Genomic DNA, 20915 nt, shown 5'->3' on the forward strand with positions numbered 1-20915 from the left:
ACAAAAAAAAAATCAAAAAAAGTAGCCCCTTTTAATGAAAACTTTGCCTTTCTTGGTTAAATTTGAATTGCTAGTAATTATCTGCTAAAATCCACCAAATACTTGCTAAATTTTATTGCTTTGTTGTGGTAAATGTTGGTAAAAGAGGATTTCACCAAGAAATGTAAAAGTACGCTAATGAAATGTTGTTGTTCTTTTAGGTTGAAACTCGAGGACGAAGTAGTAAAAATAGTTGATGTTAAAAGAGCACTGGATGAGCAATATGGGGGCGATAAACAGGTAGATCTGGTTTTCGGGTGTTGGCTCTTACCGGATAAGTCTTGAATGTTATCTGACTCTCTTTGGTTAAACAATACATAACTGAACATTTGGAATCACTACCATGCCTTGATTGAAGCTAATATTGCCCGAGTCGAGTCTTATGGTGGTTGGGACAGCCTCTACTTTGTTAATCCGGGCTTATATTATGCTTCTATCGAGGTCTGTTCCTTTCTCTATTAGTTAATCAGTGACTTTTAATTAATCATTTTCATTTCTTTCATCTGATAACTGATAAAATGTACTTTATTTTCTTCTTATTATGCAATAATAGTAAATAATAACATGTAAAAACAGACTATTAACTAATATCAAAACAGACTATTCTGATAACGTCCTATGAATAAATCACGCATCCATGAACTACTAACTAATATCGATTACTTTTATTTTGACGTCGTTGGCATAGAAGCTTCTTCCTTTCCGAAAAATTAGTATTAGCTTTTTAAGTTATGATAACATCATAGTTTTAATTTTCTCCTTTTTGTTTGCTTCTTCTTTATAATTTATACTTTTGTTGGTATCAAAACCTTAACTTTAAACTAATTCGAAAATTGAAAATTTTGTACACCAATGATTCAAGTGTCAAGTTTTTTTAAAAAAAACTTGAAATAAAATGTTTAATTGTAGGATACAGTTCATAACTGTAAATTATATTTTCAAAACCTAAATAACTTTTATTTTGTTCTCTTTACAAATTACTAATGTAATCTACATATAACATAATCTTGAAAATATAAATTATGATTGACAATGAGATGATTTGCGAGGTGGTGGAGCAGATGCATGCACTTTGATCTTCTTATTGTGGGTAGTCGTGGCTTGGCAAGATCAAAAGTGTTGTATTTATTTACATTCTTATAAATAAACGTAAGTGTGTGTACGTAAGTGTTGTGTTTGATTTAGATAATTAGTGGCATATTAAAGAATTGAAAGTGTACTCTGAATGTTTACAATGATTACATCTTGTCCTTCTAATTTTTTTTTTTGCTAAGCACATCTTGTCCTTCTAATTTTGATTTGGACAATCCGACCAAAACCGATCCATTTGGTGGTTTAAGGCAGTCAGTAAGATAAGTTCAAAAACTGACAATAAACTGATGCGAAATAGCTTATAGCATCAAAAATTTATCTATTCAAAGTAGTTCAGACGAAATAAACTTCATAACACAAAAGAGCAAAACATCTGAGACACATTTCAATCTAAATGAAAATAAAACATTGAACTCATCGATAAGACTGTAATCATCAAGGCAAAAGGAAAATCTTTAACGATTGGCCTTTGCAACTCTTTCAATCTCATCCTTCTTCTTGATGGCATAGCTGCAAGACACAACAGTTTTATCATTAGCTTCGCTTTACTTAAATTGTATATGAGAGCAAAATAACGAAGTCATTGGGAGTGTATGTACCTGTTGGAAGAGCCCTTAGCTGCGTTGATCAATTCATCAGCAAGGCACTCAGCAATAGTCTTGATGTTCCTGAAAGCAGCTTCACGAGCACCGGTGGTAATCAAGAAGATAGCCTGGTTAACACGTCTTAGAGGAGAGATATCAACAGCTTGTCTCCTAACAACACCAGCAGATCCAATTCTGGTAGCATCTTCACGTGGACCACTGGAACAAACAACAATCAAAAACATTAATAATAAAAACGAAATGTTCATAGTAGCAATGATATATTCCAGGGTAAAACATGCTGGCTGCTTTGCTAATTCTCAAGCTTAGCAAATACCTGTTGACGATGGCGTCAATGATGACCTGAATCGGGTTCTGGTCTTGCAAGAGGTGGATAATCTCCATGGCGTGCTTGACGATCCTAACTGCCATCAACTTCTTACCATTGTTCCTTCCGTGCATCATAAGAGAGTTAGTGAGCCTCTCAACAATGGGGCATTGAGCCTTCCTGAATCTCTTCACAGAGTATCTTCCAGCTGTGTGGGGGACAAAGGTTGCATGTTTAGCTGCCTGAACTCCAATGTAGTCAACAAGACTGATGTCTGTGACCTACAAGATTAGAAAACAAACCGTTACTTACAATCAATAAGATTCATATCTCATGAAAAATAAAAAAATAGTGACTAATCTCTAGCATTACAAGTACAAACCAAATATTAGTGAAAGCTAAATTGGTCCTGCAGCTATGCTACAGAACTCGACGAATTGAATCTCATTTCCCCAATCAAAAACAGCAATGCAAAGATATGAGTATCACAACAAAAGAGAAGGATGCAATAAAGGGGCTAGAAATGATTTCAACCAAATCTAATACAGTAAGCTAAGATTGCAAATGATTGAATCCTTCGGATGAAACAGAATCAATGAGAAAGGGTTCCATAAACAAAATTTCAAGAGAATGAAAGCTGAAGAAATTACCTGAACGTCGTCATAGGTCCAGCGGTTGAAAAGCTTGACCTCGTTGGTGAGCTGTTGCTGCATCTCAGCGTCAATTTCTGCTACGGCGGCCATGGCTGCAAGATGAAACAGAGTAATGAGCCAAACCTCACGAATACGAAAGCAGAGTACCGAGAGAGAGAATTTGGAGAAATAAGATCACCTGATATAGTGTAGCGTCGCGCGAATGAGAGAGAGAGAGGGAGAGACGACGGCAGAGAAAACTAAAAAGCTTTAAAAGGACGAACGAAAACCCTAATATCACTCTTTTTTATATATTTTGGAAGTTAGGGTTTTGGGCTGTTCAAATGGGCTTCACATTTGTTTGTCCAATAAAGAACCGGTTTAACGGTTTATTTTTGGTTAGCGGGTTTACTCGTGGACTTACATAGCATAATTATTAATATGATCTGAATCTGATTAGTGAAAAATTCGAATCTTTTTATGGTTTAAGGAATGAATTTTGTGATAATCATGAAAACCGATTATATACAATGGACATATATCGATATTACTGTGTACATGAATTTATGGATTATATTCACATTAATGGATCAGTTTTTGAATTCAGAATTGAATTTTGTTTTATTCTTTTACGGTTTAATCTTAGTCAAGGATGATCATCAAACTAAAAAGAAGCTGGTGTTTTGCATTGGTAACAACAATATTATTGCAAGTTATCAAAATTCCAAAAAGACATATCCTTGGTGATTGATGTACATGGACAAAGAAGAAAGGAAGAAAAGATATACAAAAGAGAACTAGAGGAAGGGGAATAACAGATACTCTGCATAGAAGAGATTCCATATAAACCGATAATATTCTGAGATAGCTTCCTGCAACAACCAAAAGTTTCTACACTCCATTAGATATACACGCCAATGATCATCGGTGATTAGAAGTTTTAAGTTTGTACAAGTATTTTTACCTTAGTGTAGTTAGCTTTTTCTAGTACCCATGTCTACAAACAAATCAACAACAGTGATATTAGAGATTGGATGAATTTGGTATGTGTCAAAATGCAGAAAATAAAAGCATATAGTTATGACGTTTCTGGGCACTATCTCAGGCTGACAATACTATGTGAAGAGAAATAGCCAATAGGATGTATCTTTGGATGCTTACCTGGAAAATTAAGCCTGAAGCCAAGATCATGTGTGCAGGGATCATCAGGCTACTTCTGAAAACCTGTTGATTGTTAAAGAATATGAGGAATCAACTTGGACTTAGATTGTTAAAGAATATGAGGAAGGAGGTGTGTTTACCTGAGGCATGTAGACAGCTAGTGATATGGCAGAAACATAGTTAACTAGCAGAAGTCCAGAACCGAGGAATGCAATATTTCTCACTCCAAGTTTTGTTGCCAGGGTTGATATTTGGAACCTATTCAAAATTAATCAAAGGAACAAGCATGATTAACTAAACATGCTTGAACAAACACATAAAGACGTTCGTCAACCAAGTTTGTTCAGTGGTCATAACGTATATATATCAAACGGAGCTGGTTAATCCAGGACAAACTATTAATTGCGTTTTGAAGACACCAGGATTATAAAATGGATCAAGCCAAAGAGCGGTGAGAAACTGGTATGTGTGCAATTACTTACTTGCGATCTCCTTCAACATCAGGAAGATCTTTTGTAATAGCAATGACCAGCGCAAACAGTGTCACAAAAGATGTGATGAAAGCCACAGGTGCACTGCAAATACCGAATAAGTTGAGAGTAATATATTGTCAGCTCCATTGCACTCACGATGAAATCAAAGAACAACATCGCATATTTTAAAACTCTATCCATACAATCATGCAAAGTTCTCATTATTTCGACCTGTTTATCAAAGTATCGTGCATTTGACTACTAACCTCCATTGAAACGGAAGTCCAAGAGCAGCTCTTGTAGCATGGTAAACACCAAAATTTAGAAGGAATCCTCGCACCTGATAAGGAAACATCGATACAGTATTTATGTTATTAAAAAATTCACATATGGTGATAGTTGAATTATTAGATTGAGTAGCATAACACAGCCTTTACCGTTGCAATAATAAGAAATGCTGCAATAGGGAATCTTTTCATTCTCAATGGTGGAACAGAATAGATGGTTCCCAGAAAAAGGCCAAGACAGTACAGGGATGTAATAAATGGCCCAAAGTTAAATCCGACGACTAAAAGCCCTGCTATCGCAAAAAATACCACCAACAACCAGGCAGACTGCACTGATAGATCTCCTGCTGCTATTGGCAAGTATGGTTTGTTCACTCTGCAAAAAGATAAATTCAAATTCAAACTGACTCAGAAGTAGTGGTCATATGCATGTTACTCATAAGAAGTAACACATTGCACACGAGATGCTTCTACAACTATAATAGTGATGCTACATTAAATTCTCATAGTGACCAATGTACATCCGTATTTAATGGTACCACATACTTGTCGATTCCAATGTCGTAGATCTGATTGATGCCGACTATATACCCATTACCACATATAAGAGCAAGAAGACCTGAAAGTGCCTTAAGTACAAGACTCCATTTGATCAGATGAGTGTTCTCTATCAAAGCTCTTGCCACCAAGGCACTGCCATAAAAAAAAATTACAGTCAAGCTAAATGAAAGCAAAAGAATACGAAGTCCCTTCATAAATCAAATACGCAACAAAAATACTAACGTGGATCCTAAAGCTGTTCCGCGGATCGTATGAGGCCTAAGAAATCTCCAGCAAGCATTTTGGAACCGGGAAATTCTATCCAGCACTGGATCAGACCCAGCAGCACCAACCTCAGAGCATGCCTGATAGTATCTACTTTTGTGAGTGACATTGCAAAACGCACAAACATAAAATTTACAGATTCTACCACAAACATTCACCATTTCCAATCCTAGTATTCCTTCCAACTTTGTCTGATTTAACTGAATACGGGAGCTAGTGCCACAATTAGTCGAGCTTATTAAACCACCAGTTCCAGATAAAGTATACCAAGATTTGATCTTTACCATCTTGACTAAAAGTCAAAGCAACGGCAAATAATGAAAGAGAAGATGGAATGAGGTCATACCCGGATCGAGATTTTTCTATAATTAGTTGAAACAAATTTGGACCGCATTCTCGAAGATGATAAGCTTGTGAAGCGAACATCTTGAGGGAGGCTTATGAACTTCCCAGCTAAATGCATTGAAGGGCGATGGTGATTAGAAGAAGCTGCTGAGAAACGAGGCGCTAGAGACGAGAACCGGACACGCGGTGATTGCGAGATCGAGAGCTCCATTGATGATGCCACCACTTCCACTAGCCAAGCCACACAAAACAAAACAACTCTCTCTTCTTTACTCTGCTACTTTCATTTGTACGACGAAATTTGTTTTTTGACTTGTGTGTTTGTGTTGTGTCCAATCCTTTTTCCGGTTCGGATAGACCGGAACGGTTTGCTTATAAATTGGTTCGTTTGGGTTAGAAAGATCTCGATTTCGGTTCAAAAAGGTTAAATCAGAATTTGGCCATATCAGTAGGACTATGAGACACAGTCATTATCAATTGATGAAGTACCACAAAAACAAACAAATCAATTGATTAAGTTATACAAAACTGGATTACAATTGATGACTCTAATATTTTTCAGACAGGTAAAAACAAACAATCTCGGTTAAAAGAAAAGAAAACAAACACACAATGTTAGCTTCAAGAGGTCTCAACAAAAGATGTTAAGACATATTGGGTACAGTTTCAGCTTGTGCTGTCGAAAAACCTTGAGAACTCTTTGACAGTGCTTCAGCTTCATCAGAAGCACTAGCCTTTGACTTCATTATCTCTTTATCCTCCTTATTGTCCATGACTATTCTCGATGGAGCTTCGGTATCAGTTTCAGTTGATTTCTTTGTCTCTCTATGATCTTCATTACTCATCGCATTGACTTCAACTTCAAAACCTCTGGTTGTTTCAATTGTTCTCGAGTCTTTTGTCTCTGCACTCTCCTCCTCCTCTCTAACTTCATCCATGACTACAACTTCTGGAGCTTTGGTTTCAGTTCTCTCTGATAAATCATCTGCAGAGTTGTTATCTCCTTCTTTGATGAACTCACCAATTTCTAAAAGCTTCTGCGCTTTTAGTTCTCCTTCTTCATTAACATTCTCTGCTATCTCAGCTTCTGAAACTTTATTTGCAGCTTCTGAAACTTTATTTGCAGCTATTTCCACCATTGCATCATCTACTTCTTTTGAAATTACTACATCTTCCGGAGCTTCCCTTGCGGTTTGCTCCAGTGAACCAGCTTTTAAGTTACTCATCTCCGGTTTTTCTTTAGTCTCAGCTTCTTCTAAAGCTTTCTTTTCTGTACTTTCAGGTTTATCAGACTCCGAGTCAGTAATAATCTTTGGTTTGATTTCTAAAGGCCCCAGCTTTGCATCAAGTTCCTTGACTAGATTCGTTAGTGATCTTGCATTCCTGGCTTCAGACAGCCGAGTAGACAACTGCAATATACAACAAAAGTTATGTTTTAAGCTCAAGAAAGAATGAAATGGGGAAAAATGTGGAGTATATGCTGGATATTTCACCTGCTGTATCTGTTCAGCTCGGGGTTTGAGATCATCGGGAGATGCTTCCTTGTAGATGCTCCGGAGAATGTACATCAAATGAGAACTTACATTATCCAAATGATGCTGTTGGAGCTCACATTGATGTACATCAGATAGACAACCAACAGAATGAAATGGACAGTTGACAAGTTTCATAGGACATACGGTTATGCAATGCCTATCCATTTCACGTCTCATTATACTCTCTGAGCAGTTCTGCTCACACGGAATGATCTTGAAAGGGCAAACAGAATCATGATTCTCCATCTGATTCGCGCAGAAGACGGCAGTACAACCCTCGTTCTCACAGTTCATTGTTCTATACCCACAACTCAAGGCGTGCTTGGCGAGTTCTCCTTGTGTTTGGAACTTCATCTCACAATGAGAAGTGTTTTTAAAATCAACGTTTCTAAGCAAAGTCTGAGCAATGCCTTCTCTATGATCCGTCAACCAGAAGCCACTTATCTCCATCTCTTGCGCAAAATCATCAATGTTATCTTCTCTCCTCTCGCTAAGCATCCAACCAGAAACCCGGCTGAAGAGGTTACGCTTAGAAGTGGCGAAATCATCGATGAAGTCAGATATAATGTCAAAAGGATCATGAGAAGCTTCAATCTCCGAACCACCTTGAAGAACAATGTGTTCAGCCACGAAGCTTTCGCTTCTACTAGTCATGTAATCGATCATCTCTTTACGGATGTCAGCAGCGACAGAACCTGGACTCTTGAAGATATCACCGGTAGTGTTGTCGACACAAGCAGTGGCTAATCCAGGGAGAAAAACCTGAGCAATCTTGTGAACTACTTCTGTATCGTAAAGATCACAGTGAAACGAAGGTCCTCCTTCTTTCTGATCTTCGATACTCTCAAGATCCGTCACAGGAGGATCCATAGTTGTAGATATTATTAGAAAATGTCTGCAGACAAAACAAAACACAAAACGAAGAACCAAGCATCGCTAGATCAGATCAAAAATGCAACGCATTGAATGAATTAAGACACAAAACTCCATAAACAAACACCCTTAATAAAAAAAAATCTCTACTTTTTAATGGAATTCAGACGAAACAACTCTTAATTCCGATCAAAGCTACCATCAAGATCCATAAATTTATGGATTTTAAACAAAAGTTTCAAAATTGAGTCAGATGACAAGCAAAAAATTCAACTGTTGGATTGGATTGGATTGATAAAAGGAATGGAAGATAACAGAAAAAAACAAACATTACCTTAGAAAGAAGTCGTGGTGTCCTAAACAGACAGGAATGGAATCGGAGCAGGGAACTAACAAACGCCTGTAGGGAGATCGAACGGCGAGATCGATCAAGAGAAGAGAGAGATGGGAAGAGGCAACCTCCTCTGGTTTTGGCGCAATAAACGGAGTCTCTTTTTCTTTTTACCACAACTTTGGTCGCCTCTTCTTCGATTTAACTCTTTCTTTTTTTTTTTTTTTAACCTTTTCTCTTACAATTTTTTTTTTTTTTTTTTTTTGCAATTAGTACAATGATTTTTTTACTGAAGTGCATCAGATTTTTTACAAGAACCTAAAATTACCCTCCTTTTCATCTCGAGCCAAAAAAAACAATTCTAGAGAAAAATTGAAATACCTTTCTTTTTCTTATCTAATTTACCAACTCAATGAAAATCTATATTAATATATTTAAGTACGTTTTGGTTTATGCTCTTTAAGTTTTACTTATTTAATTTTTCTTTTACAACATTAACCCCTAAAACAATTCCATAAATAACATTGCAAAGACACTCAAATACTAAATTTTCTTAAATTGACCAACATTTGTTACATTTATTGCTATAAAATCTTAACAACATCTATACATTCTGATTTTTCTAAAAACAACTCTTCCCAATAAAGTTTTAATCCATTAAATCTCCAAAATTATTTTTATGGATGCTAGAATCTCTCAAATTTAAATGATATACAACATATTTTCCATAACAAAAGTTTACAATCTCCATAATTATATTAACATTAATAAATTTCCTAAACCGAAAATCCAATTATAAAATGTCACATTAAATATGTTGAAAACCCCCATATAATTTGGTTTATTTTCTATTTTTTGAGGAATTACCAAAAAAATAAAATTCTATTAATTATCATAAACTATATATATTGACATGGAAAAATTATAAACTACAAAAATATGCTAATTTGGTAGAACAATTAACATAATTAATCTTGATAAAAAACTTATTTTGATTATTTTTTTTACACAAAAACTTATTTTGATTTTGGTGAGACGGGTTGCATTAATCCCATATAGGGAGTTAAGTGGAATTGTTTTTTTTTTAAAACACTTTTAGATGTGTACCAAGAGATAACTGTATTATTAGACTATACATATACCATACGGGTTAAAACCTTGAAAACACTACAAAAATCTTATACTTTGAATACTTATATCAAATACCTGTTAAATTTTATATTTTTAAAATTAATAAAACAATAATAAAATAACAAATAAATATAATATAAATTTTTAATTTTTAAAATTAAAAATATTGTCCCGCATCGCGGGTTAAATCCTAGTATATTTAAATTGAAAAGATAAATGAATTAATTTATCATTGTAAATTTTTGTTAAAATTAAAAATATTGTCCCGGACCACGGGTTAAATCCTAGTATATTTAAATTGAAAAGATAAATGAATTAATTTATCATTGTAAATTTTTGTGACATGTTACCAAAAAAAATAATACTACAATAGGAACCATTATACGATACTATAAATTTTGTTTATCATACAAATTAGGGTATCTATACTATTAAAAGGGAAGCATTTTTAATAAGTATACATAGATTAAGAAATTATTACATGAAATGCCACTGAAAACAGAATAAAAATATATATAAATCATGTATCCAAACAGATTGATATTTATTAGGAGCCAAACAGATTGATATTAGTAGTATTAGCTGAACCGAAATTAAAAGATATAACCCTAAAAAATCGGGTGCAATTAAGATAGGTTCTAAATCGGTTTCCAAACAGATCACAGTCTAATAATAAAAATTACCTAACATTTATGAAAATTAAATTTATTACCATAAAAATCGGACACTTAAATTCAGAATTATATATATGTAAACATATTTAACTTGATAAGATATTTAGATATATTTCTGGAAACAACAATTTATTATATAAGGAATTGAATTGGTCAAACCTAATTTGATATTATAAATGACGTGGTTAATTAAAGAAAGTAAATATAGAATTATCAAAAATGGAAATAGATAACATTAGATTTTCAAATTTCTTTAAAAACTTAACAATATTTTTTATGAAAATAAAAAAAATAATTAATAATAAGAAAATAAATAATGTAACAACTAAGAAAGAAGTATGCTCTTTTATATTGATTTCAAACTGATTAATAAGAAGAAAATATTTAAATTATAGGTAATATATATATATATATATATATATCCAAAAATTATTATTTTAAAACTTATGAAAGTTTTTAATGTTCTTAAATAACAGAGCTACTAAATTTAAATTTTGTCTAAAATCTATTTTTACAAAATTATTATATTTAATTAAAATAAATAACGATTAATAGTATAAATTAAAATCTATAATAAAATTTCATCGATTATGGTGTGAATTAATTGAAGATAATTGAAGTAATTAGTTATTTTGAGTTATGAAACAAATATTCAAACAAAATATAGGCGATATGATGGCGAATTTTGTGGAAACTATCAACGAACAATTACGAAATTTAAGCAATATATTTGGCAAACAATATTTTAATAATAAATGAAAAATCATAGACAGATATTGAACTTTTTCTATACCATTTTCCTATGTATAACGAAATTTTTTGTTTAAGCCTAGAATATATTATTTCGTTTTTCAATTTTAATAGCACATAATTTTTTTGTTCTTTTTGCTAATTGAAGATCTAATTTGAGTTTTATATTCTTGATTTCAGCGTTCGAATAGAGCATAGAAATGATTGTTTCTCCACCTTGTGTGTAACTGTTTCTTCAAACCAATTGTACTTTGATCTATTTATTCTTTAAATTTACTTAGTTAATTGACTTTGTAGATTTTATATTATGTTAAAGTTTGATCTTTCTTTTTTATGACACACCCTTGATTGAAAAATCATAAATATCGAGTTCTTATTAAATACTAATTAGGATATGGATAAGAGAAAGAAGAGCAGTTGGTAGAACATGGATCCTCAAATCAAGTAATCGAGCTAGATGGTATGAAGCATGACTACATCATTCTGGCTTTTTCATTTTGTTTAAAGGTTAGATTTTCAAATTTGTTTTAAAATTTAATCATATTTTTTTATGAAAATGAAACAATAATTAATAATAATAAAATGACTAATGAAACAACTATAAGAGGAATATGCTCTTTTATATTGATTTCAAACTGATTAAAAAGAATATATTTAAATTAGAGGTAATATATATATCCGAAAATTATTGTTATGAAAATATTGTATTGTTCTTAAATAATAGAGCTACTAAATTCTAATTTTGTCTAAAATCTATTTTTATAAAAAATATTATATTTAATTAAAATAAATAACGAATAATAGTATAATTTAAAATCTTTAATAAAATTTCATCAATTATGGTTTGAATTAATTGTAGTAAAGGTTATTTTTAATGTATCATTAATTTGTGTGTTTTGTTTTTGAAGATTTGTTTTTGAGGATGGCAAACTTTGGTTTGATATTTTGGACTTGGGAATTAAACACATTAAGAAATTTATTGTTTGGTATTTAAATTAGCTAATAATTAAGGTATGTTTATGAAGAGTTTTAGCCAAGGAGAATGTTGGATCACACAAGAAACAAGTACAAAACCATTTTACCAGGGAGTAGTACAATTAAGAGACTTTAATTGTGACGTGAAGACTATACTACTTGTGATTGATTTTATTGTGTTTAGACTTTTAAATGGGAAAACATGTAATCGTATTAAGGAGCAAGTGCATCCATCCACACATATTAAACTATTTGAAATAAACTTTTTGTATATCAATAATTTCATACCCAATATTTATGAAAATTATATTTAAGAAGTTTCCATAACCATTTCTATTAACAACAACATAACTATATGTTCAGAACCATGCCATAGTTAGGAAAAAAGAAACATTCACTTAGGGCATCAAATTTTGGAGAAAATATTAGGAGCATATATTATTTAGACTTTAGTCCTAATAAACTTATGTTTATATGAGACTTAATGGTTATGCTAAAATAATGTGTTAATAATATAGATAAATACGAAACAAATATTGGGCTTTTGATATGGGCTTAATTAAGTGACTAGATAACAATTACTTCAACAATTAAGGTTTTTTAAAAAGTTAATAAATATTTAGGGTAAGCAAAAAAATATATATCCCTTTCTCCTCTTTTCTGAACAGAACTCAGTAAACAAAGTTTTCCTCTTGGCACAACTATGTATATGTTACAAGAAATCAAATATTACTTATGAAAACAACACCGCACGTACGTGCGGGTCCGTATCTAGGCACGTACGTGCATGTTTGAATCTCTTACATATTCCTTATTCGTTGGACTAAAATATACAATATAAAATAGTTAAATAAAAACTTAACATATAATGGGTGTGACATATTTACTGTCCCAAAATAACATACCACATTTCTCTTACTATTTTTTTTAATGTGATTATCTTTGTTGATAACAGAAACAAATCCGATCACTCTTTTGTCTAAACCGAATTAAAAACAAATCAAAATTGGTAGTATATGGATATTGAATGTGTCTAACAGTTCTAAAAAAAATACATTTACAAACATAACTTCATATATATGTAATATATTATAAAGCAAACATAGTTTTTGAAATCAACCCCGCACGTACGTGCGGGTCCGAATCTAGTATATGTTAATGACAGTTTGATAAAAAAAATCTAATATACTTTGGTTATAGATATTGTAATGTTAATTGATAGATATTATTATGGAACAGTGGTGTCACTGCAAGATTTTTTTTCCCCCTTTTTAATTTTTCCCAAAGACGGAGGAGAGTTAAATTAAACTAAGGCACCACGACCCTTGCCGTATCTTTGAATTTCTGATGGCGGCTCCGGAGGATGAATCTTCCGCTCAGTCTCAATCATCCTCTGCCACCACGGCGGCTCCTACGCCTCCTCCTTCCTCTTCCCCTTCTTCCGTCGGGGATCATTACCTCGCTAAGTGTATCCTCCGCCCCAGCGTCGTTCTCCAGGTTGCTTATGGCTACTTCCGCTCCCGTTCCTCCCGCGACATAGTTTTCGGCAAGGTCTTAGTTCATCCTTTCTTCTTCCACTGATCTCTAACTTTTTAGTGATTTGGATTCTGATTTGTTTTCGTGGGTAATTGTTAAACATCTCCTCTCCTTTAGGGATTGGGATTTTGATATGCGACTCGAGTATATCTGCACTTGTTTCACTTTTTTTAGCTGTTTTCTCTGTTGAGGGCATTGTGAAAAGAGTAAAAAGTTTTATACTTTCTTCTGGGTATGGTAGTTGCATCAGGATGTTTTAAAAGGCTTTGCATATTTTTATTTCAAATTGATGTATAGTTTGTAGAGCAGAGATCCAGTGAGAAAAAGCTTAGGTCTTTAGTGCGTGCCAATCGTATGTTGAATTTTGTTGCTATATCAGTAACTAGGATGTATTTTTTGTTTTCTCTTACCAGGAGACATGCATAGAATTGGTGACTATTGGTGAAGATGGGATTGTTGAATCGGTGTGTGAACAGAATGTCTTTGGAACAATTAAGGATTTGGCTGTCATACCTCAGAGTAATAAACTATATTCAAATAGTTTTCAGGTAAGCATTTTACATTTAGACACGAAATAATCTATTTTACTGATCATGTATTTTACATTTTCAAATGGGTAACGACCGAGCTCTTGTTTTGTAAGTGATAGGAATGCATATCTCTGTGATTAGTTATGTCAACCATCTGTTATCTTTTGTAGATGGGAAAAGACCTTCTCGCTGTTCTTTCTGATTCTGGAAAGCTCTCATTTCTCTCATTTAGCAATGAAATGCACAGGTTTCTTTCTCGTGTACTCTTATTTATCCCGCAAACCTAATGTTACCATGCTCATTTTACTGCTGTATGGTGTATAGGTTCTCGCCCATACAACATGTTCAACTTTCAAGTCCAGGTAACTCAAGGATTCAACTTGGAAGAATGCTCACAATAGATTCCAGGCACGTTTTCGTTAACCATGATTTTTTTTACTTCATTATCCTATTGATGACGTAGATATTACTTTTCCTGTATATTTTGGCCATTGCCCTGGTACTCACTCTTGGATTTTTTAGGAAATTGAATTGGAGTGTTCATGTTTCTTAGCCACACCTTACTGCTAAAGCTAACATTTTGTATCTTGAATAGCAACGAGTAATTTTGACTCCTGTAATGCATTTTGCAGTGGTCTCTTTCTTGCTGTGAGTGCGTATCATGATCGTTTTGATCTGTTTTCCCTCTCAACATCGTCTATGGGTGATATTATTCATAAGGTATTGATTTCTGCCACCAACTTTGCTATTTTTTGTAACTTCAGTAGACAGCAGGGTTACCTTTAGTTGTGTGTCATGAGTGATACTGAAAGAGTGGCTAAAAAAAATATATTTAATCTCTTAAATTTTAGAGGATTTCTTATCCTTCTGAAGACGGAGGGGATGGTAGTTCTGTACAAGCAATATCTGGTACTATTTGGAGCATGTGTTTCATTTCTAAAGATTTTCATGAATCCAAGGAGTATGATCCTGTTCTTGCCATTGTTACAAATAGGTATGAATATGTTCAGTTTGAAAAGCTCGGTTTTCAGTTATTGTGCTTGCTTCATGAGAGTGTCTGTCATCCCAGGGTTACTTACAGTATTTTTCTGATTGTATAGGAAAGGGTCTCTCATGAATGAGCTGGTTTTGTTTAAATGGAATGTCAAAGAGGAATCCATGTCTATAATATCAGAGTATGTTGAACCTGGGGCTCTGGCACATAGCATTGTCGAAGTACCTCACTCCTGTGGATTTGCCTTTCTCTTCAGGGTTGGTGATGCGCTCTTAATGGATCTTAGAGATCCTCAAAACCCTTGCTGTCTGTTTAGGACATCCTTAGATCTTGTTCCCGCTTCATTAGTGGAAGAGCATTTTGTTGAAGAGTCGTGTCGAGTACAAGATGGTGACGATGAGGGTCTTTTTAATGTTGCTGCATGTGCTTTATTAGAGCTCAGGGATTATGATCCCATGTTCATAGATTCTGAAAGTGACATTGGGAAGTTGAGTTCTAAGCATGTCTCTTCATGGACTTGGGAGCCGGAAAATAATCATAACCCTCGGATGATTATTTGCTTAGATGATGGTGAATTTTTCATGTTTGAACTCATATATGAGGATGATGGGGTTAAAGTAAATCTATCAGAATGTTTATACAAAGGTTTACCATGCAAGGAAATTTTATGGGTCGAAGGTGGGTTCTTGGCTACGTTTGCGGAAATGGCAGATGGAACGGTTTTCAAATTGGGAACTGAAAAGCTACATTGGATGAGTTCCATACAAAATATTGCTCCGATCTTGGATTTTTCGGTTATGGATGACCAGAATGAGAAACGAGATCAAATATTTGCTTGCTGTGGTGTAACCCCTGAAGGCTCTTTGAGAATTATTCGTAGTGGCATTAATGTAGAAAAACTTCTGAAAACCGCTCCCGTTTATCAAGGAATAACTGGTACTTGGACTGTTAAAATGAAGCTTACCGATGTATACCATTCATTTCTTGTTTTGTCATTTGTTGAAGAGACCAGGGTTTTATCAGTTGGATTAAGTTTTAAAGATGTCACTGATTCAGTTGGTTTCCAGTCTGATGTATGTACCTTGGCATGTGGGCTTGTTGCTGATGGTTTGTTGGTTCAGATTCACCAAGATGCAATAAGGCTTTGCATGCCCACCACGGATGCTCATTCTGATGGTATTCCTGTTTCTTTACCATTTTTCTCGTCGTGGTTCCCAGAAAATGTCAGTATCAGCTTGGGTGCAGTTGGTCAAAATTTGATAGTTGTCTCTACGTCTAACCCTTGTTTCTTGTCTATTCTTGGGATCAAATCACTATCATCTCAGTGCTGTGAAATCTACGAAATTCAGCGAGTAACATTGCAGTATGAAGTTTCCTGCATCTCAGTTCCTCAAAAACATATTGGAAAGAAGAGATCCCGTGCTTCTTCCTTGGATAATAGTTGCAAAGCTGCGATTCCTTCTGGTATGGAGCAAGGCTATACGTTTGTGATTGGCACACATAAGCCTTCTGTTGAGGTCCTCTCCTTCTCAGAAGATAGTGTTGGTGTACGAGTCCTTGCTTCTGGGTTGGTATCGCTAACAAATACAATGGGAACTGTTATTAGTGGATGCATTCCTCAAGATGTAAGACTCGTGTTAGTTGATCAACTTTATGTCCTTTCTGGGTTGAGAAATGGGATGCTGCTCCGTTTTGAATGGCCTCCTTTTTCACATTCATCCGGGTTTAATTGTCCAGATTATTTTAGTTACTCCAAAGAAGAGATGGACATTGTTGTGGGGAAAAAAGACAATTTACCCATCAACCTTCTGTTAATTGCCACCCGGCGCATTGGCATCACACCTGTTTTCTTGGTTCCATTCAGTGATACACTGGATTCAGACATAATAGCTCTTAGTGACAGGCCATGGTTGTTACAAACAGCTCGACAAAGCCTTTCATATACTTCCATCTCATTCCAACCTTCTACTCATGCAACTCCTGTATGTTCGTCTGAATGCCCTCAAGGAATTCTTTTTGTTTCAGAGAACTGTTTACATCTGGTAAGTATTCTAGTTTACAAATTTTAACTTCAGGTTTCACGGACCAATTTGTTATGCTTTGGAAAAAAATATGCAAATTCCATTGATCAATGGTCAATGTTTTGATATGGTTTACCTGAAAGTAGTTACCAACTGTATTTGTTAATTGCTTGCATCTATAATTTCGTAGCCTTATACAGGATAGAACAGTTGTGGGAATATGTTGGAGCTATTATTTGGGTCTGGCTATGATCGCCTGATGTATATGCTTCTTTTGTAGGTGGAGATGGTGCACAGCAAGCGGCTTAATGCGCAAAAGTTTCACCTTGGAGGCACCCCGCGAAAGGTTATCTACCATAGTGAAAGCAAACTATTGATTGTGATGAGAACAGATCTGTATGATACGTGTACGTCTGATATATGCTGTGTGGACCCGCTCAGTGGGTCAATCTTATCATCTTACAAGCTCAAACCTGGAGAAGCTGGAAAGTCAATGGAGCTTGTACGTGTGGGAAATGAGCATGTCCTTGTGGTTGGGACGAGTTTGTCTTCTGGTCCTGCTATACTACCCAGTGGTGAAGCCGAAAGGTTGGAAATCTGGTTCTTAGCCACTTTTTAACTTGACCGTGGAGTGAAAGTGGTGACTGATGTAAGACGAAATTTGTACTGACTGTGTGTCTACCTTTGAATGCCTTTTTACAGTACAAAAGGACGATTAATCATTCTCTGCTTAGAACACACTCAAAACTCGGATAGTGGCTCAATGACAATTTGTTCAAAGGCTGGTTCGTCTTCCCAACGTACATCACCTTTTCGTGATGTTGTGGGATACCCAACAGAACAATTATCAAACAGTAGTCTTTGTAGCAGTCCAGATGATAACAGCTGTGATGGAATCAAACTTGATGAAGCTGAAACATGGCAGTTAAGATTGGCCTCTGCAACCACTTGGCCGGGTATGGTACTTGCAATCTGTCCATACCTTGATCATTACTTCCTGGCATCTGCTGGCAATGCTGTAAGCCTCACTTTGATTATCTATAGTTTTGTGCCAATTGTTAACATGTTAATCTGCTAACCAAGACTATGGTCTTCAATAGTTCTATATATGTGGTTTTCCGAACGATAGTCCTGAGAAAATGAAGAGGTTTGCGGTTGGAAGGACTCGTTTTATGATAACATCTCTGCGCACATACTTCACTAGAATTGTCGTTGGTGATTGCCGTGATGGTGTTCTATTTTATTCCTATCACGAGGTTTGTTCTGTTGTCACTAATGAATATTACCTTCTGTTGTTTCTTTCTTATATGTCTTCTGATTTCTTTGCCTACTTGATTTTGGCTAAAAATGTTTGAGATTCTTTTTTTTCTATGTTACTGAAGGACTCGAAGAAACTTCACCAAATATATTGTGATCCAGCGCAGAGGTTAGTTGCTGACTGCTTTCTAATGGATGCCAATTCTGTTGCTGTATCTGATCGCAAGGGAAGTATAGCAATCTTGTCTTGCAAAGATCATGCAGACTTTGGTAAGAAGCACTTAGCCTTTTCTCATGAAGCTCAGATATTACTCTCTTTTCACTCTTCCATTCTCAAGTTTAGCTTTTATTGAACAATGTTCACTACAGTTTAAAAGGTGTGATCTAGTAGATTATAGATACTAGATTTATTAGTGTCCAAATAGTACTTGCTGTGTCAGCCAGTCGGCAAACCCCCTGCCGATCGTGATGATCACAGTTGGAGGAGTATGCAATATTGTTTCATATGCTGCAGAACATGTAGCTTAGTTCAGATGTCAAAGATGGAAGTACCAACGTCATTTAAATTGATTGCTTGATCGTAGGACTAAATTTAGTATCTAGTCTTCGCTGATCTTCCTTGTTCTTACGAATCTTTAAGATGCTATAAAACAAACCTGTTATAGAGGCTAATTTTTATGATTGCTAACTGAAAATACCTTGTGATGATCCAGAATATTCAAGTCCGGAGTCCAACCTGAATCTAAACTGTGCTTATTACATGGGCGAGATTGCCATGGCTATCAAAAAGGTAAATCCTAGACTTGCAGCGAGCATTACACTTTATAATAATTGAAAAGGCTAATGTTGCTATCTTAATTGCTTTCTGTTCACTCAGTGGTTAACCAATATATATATATATATATATATATATATATATGTCAATTCATTTCTGCTTGCCCCCACCTTCTTAACAGGGTTGCAACATCTATAAACTTCCAGCTGATGATGGACTGCAGAGTTATGGTCTTAGTAAAAGTATTGGCACAGCTGATGACACTATCATAGCAGGCACGCTATTGGGAAGTATATTTGTATTTGCTCCTATTACAAGGTATGATTTGAATATCTGACTGAAGACATTGCTAGTTTATGGCATAAGTAATACGTAGTTTTGAAAATATATTGCCTTGACCTTCTTTTCCACCAAATAGAGGCTTTTTCTCTTGTGTAATGCTTAGTTACCCTTAAACTTGCACCAGAAAATTCTGTTTGTGCTTATTTTCCTTGGTAAGTTCAATGACTGATCACCAATTTCTGTAGTGAGGAATATGAGCTCTTAGAAGCTGTCCAAGCGAAGCTCGGGATCCATCCGCTTACTGCTCCTGTTCTTGGTAATGATCATAAGGAGTTCCGAGGTCGAGAGAATCCGGTAAGTGAACCAGAAAAGTTCTAATTTTCTAGATGTGAGAATAATATCTAGTTCACACTTCAATGTTTGCATTCGGTGGGACTTTAAATGTTTGTGTCTGTGGGCACGAAAAGAGTGTGCTAAAAAAGTTAACTCTTATCCATTATTGCTAGTATGATACATAAGTTTTCACTTGTTGCAGTACCAAGCAACAAAGATATTGGATGGTGACATGCTTGCTCAGTTCTTGGAGCTTACAAATAGACAGCAAGAGTCAGTTTTATCGACACCTCCGCCATCACCAAGTACATCAAAAGCAAGTTCAAAACAACGTTCTTCTCCGCCTCTCATGCTACACCAAGTTGTACAGTTGCTTGAGCGTGTCCATTACGCTTTACACTAGGTCATCCTCTTTGCAGCCTGCTTTCTTACCGAGGCTTGCAATTAAAGGATGGCAGTTCTACGATTAACGAAAACTCGCTAATTTGATCTGGTGCGTAAATGAGTCGAAAATCTTCTTAGCTGGAATCTATTTATGGAATTTTTAAATTAATTGGTAAAGAAGCAGTGAATATTGAATATTGAATATTGAATATTGAATATTTACAAGCTTATCGACATTATAGGATGCAAAGAGTTGGAAATACCCAGTCTCAGGACCTGCCTTGTGTACTTGGGGGCAACAAGTCTAACGACCAATCCTCTCTCTCCCTGCAACATTTTGTAGGGGAGAATACTTCCCCTGTGTACAGAAGTTGATGAGTGAAGTGGGTTTTCTAGTGCATATGACTCGGTATCAATTGTGTATATAAAGACGAATTACCAGATATAATTCTCCATCTCTGTAATTTGGTATAAAACTATGATTTCTACTGTGCAAGTGAACAAATTTTGAAACTAACAAGGACGTCGCAGATAAATGGGGAATTCAATAGATGTAAAACTGAGAGAATCCCTATATTTAATCTATATAACAATAACAATCTAAATATATGCTAACAATGGTTGAAACTTTTCGTGTATTTTTTTGTTAAATAATTTTTAATATTTCTTTTTAAAAAACATCGTACCGTGGTGTCTGTTCATTGTAAAGTTGTATTATTTACAATTAAAAAAATTATATGGTTGGTTTCTGTTTATCTTAGAGTTGTA

At 34.7% G+C, this 20915-nt stretch overlaps 4 protein-coding genes across 4 annotated transcripts; 1 reads left to right on the forward strand and 3 right to left on the reverse strand.

Annotated features, from left to right (window-relative positions):
* Positions 1-1416: 1416 nt before the first annotated feature.
* LOC147926286 (small ribosomal subunit protein uS7y) lies at positions 1417-2994 on the reverse strand. Its single transcript, XM_087489674.1, has 5 exons — positions 2875-2994; positions 2694-2788; positions 2053-2324; positions 1731-1934; positions 1417-1641 (listed from the first exon to the last, which is right to left on the reverse strand). The coding sequence occupies exons 2-5, from the start codon at positions 2784-2786 to the stop codon at positions 1587-1589; spliced, it is 624 nt and encodes a 207-aa protein (XP_087345800.1). The 5' UTR covers positions 2787-2788; positions 2875-2994; the 3' UTR covers positions 1417-1586.
* A 362-nt stretch (positions 2995-3356) lies between these two features.
* Positions 3357-6183, reverse strand: LOC104745405 (homogentisate solanesyltransferase, chloroplastic). Its single transcript, XM_010466637.3, has 10 exons — positions 5768-6183; positions 5380-5501; positions 5143-5289; positions 4747-4972; positions 4576-4649; positions 4319-4411; positions 3977-4094; positions 3837-3899; positions 3640-3672; positions 3357-3547 (listed from the first exon to the last, which is right to left on the reverse strand). The coding sequence occupies exons 1-10, from the start codon at positions 5975-5977 to the stop codon at positions 3473-3475; spliced, it is 1161 nt and encodes a 386-aa protein (XP_010464939.1). The 5' UTR covers positions 5978-6183; the 3' UTR covers positions 3357-3472.
* Positions 6184-6252: 69 nt separating this feature from the next.
* LOC104745406 (uncharacterized) lies at positions 6253-8784 on the reverse strand. The gene is made up of 4 exons (XM_087489675.1): positions 8509-8784; positions 7260-8196; positions 6410-7175; positions 6253-6351 (listed from the first exon to the last, which is right to left on the reverse strand). Exons 2-3 carry the CDS (start codon positions 8169-8171, stop codon positions 6411-6413), a joined length of 1677 nt encoding a protein of 558 aa, XP_087345801.1. The 5' UTR covers positions 8172-8196; positions 8509-8784; the 3' UTR covers positions 6253-6351; position 6410.
* A 4400-nt stretch (positions 8785-13184) lies between these two features.
* On the forward strand, positions 13185-20664 carry LOC104745407 (DNA damage-binding protein 1a). The gene is made up of 16 exons (XM_010466639.3): positions 13185-13586; positions 13985-14119; positions 14272-14348; positions 14426-14509; positions 14734-14821; positions 14953-15095; positions 15202-17137; positions 17397-17704; positions 17819-18134; positions 18217-18372; positions 18499-18643; positions 19087-19163; positions 19330-19466; positions 19676-19784; positions 19966-20256; positions 20390-20664. Exons 1-15 carry the CDS (start codon positions 13383-13385, stop codon positions 20164-20166), a joined length of 4116 nt encoding a protein of 1371 aa, XP_010464941.2. The 5' UTR covers positions 13185-13382; the 3' UTR covers positions 20167-20256; positions 20390-20664.
* Positions 20665-20915: the final 251 nt, after the last annotated feature.

Source organism: Camelina sativa, chromosome 15, assembly GCF_030686135.1.
Source record: "Camelina sativa cultivar CO46 ecotype springtype chromosome 15, ASM3068613v1".
In the NCBI taxonomy this organism is placed as follows: Eukaryota; Viridiplantae; Streptophyta; class Magnoliopsida; order Brassicales; family Brassicaceae; genus Camelina; species Camelina sativa.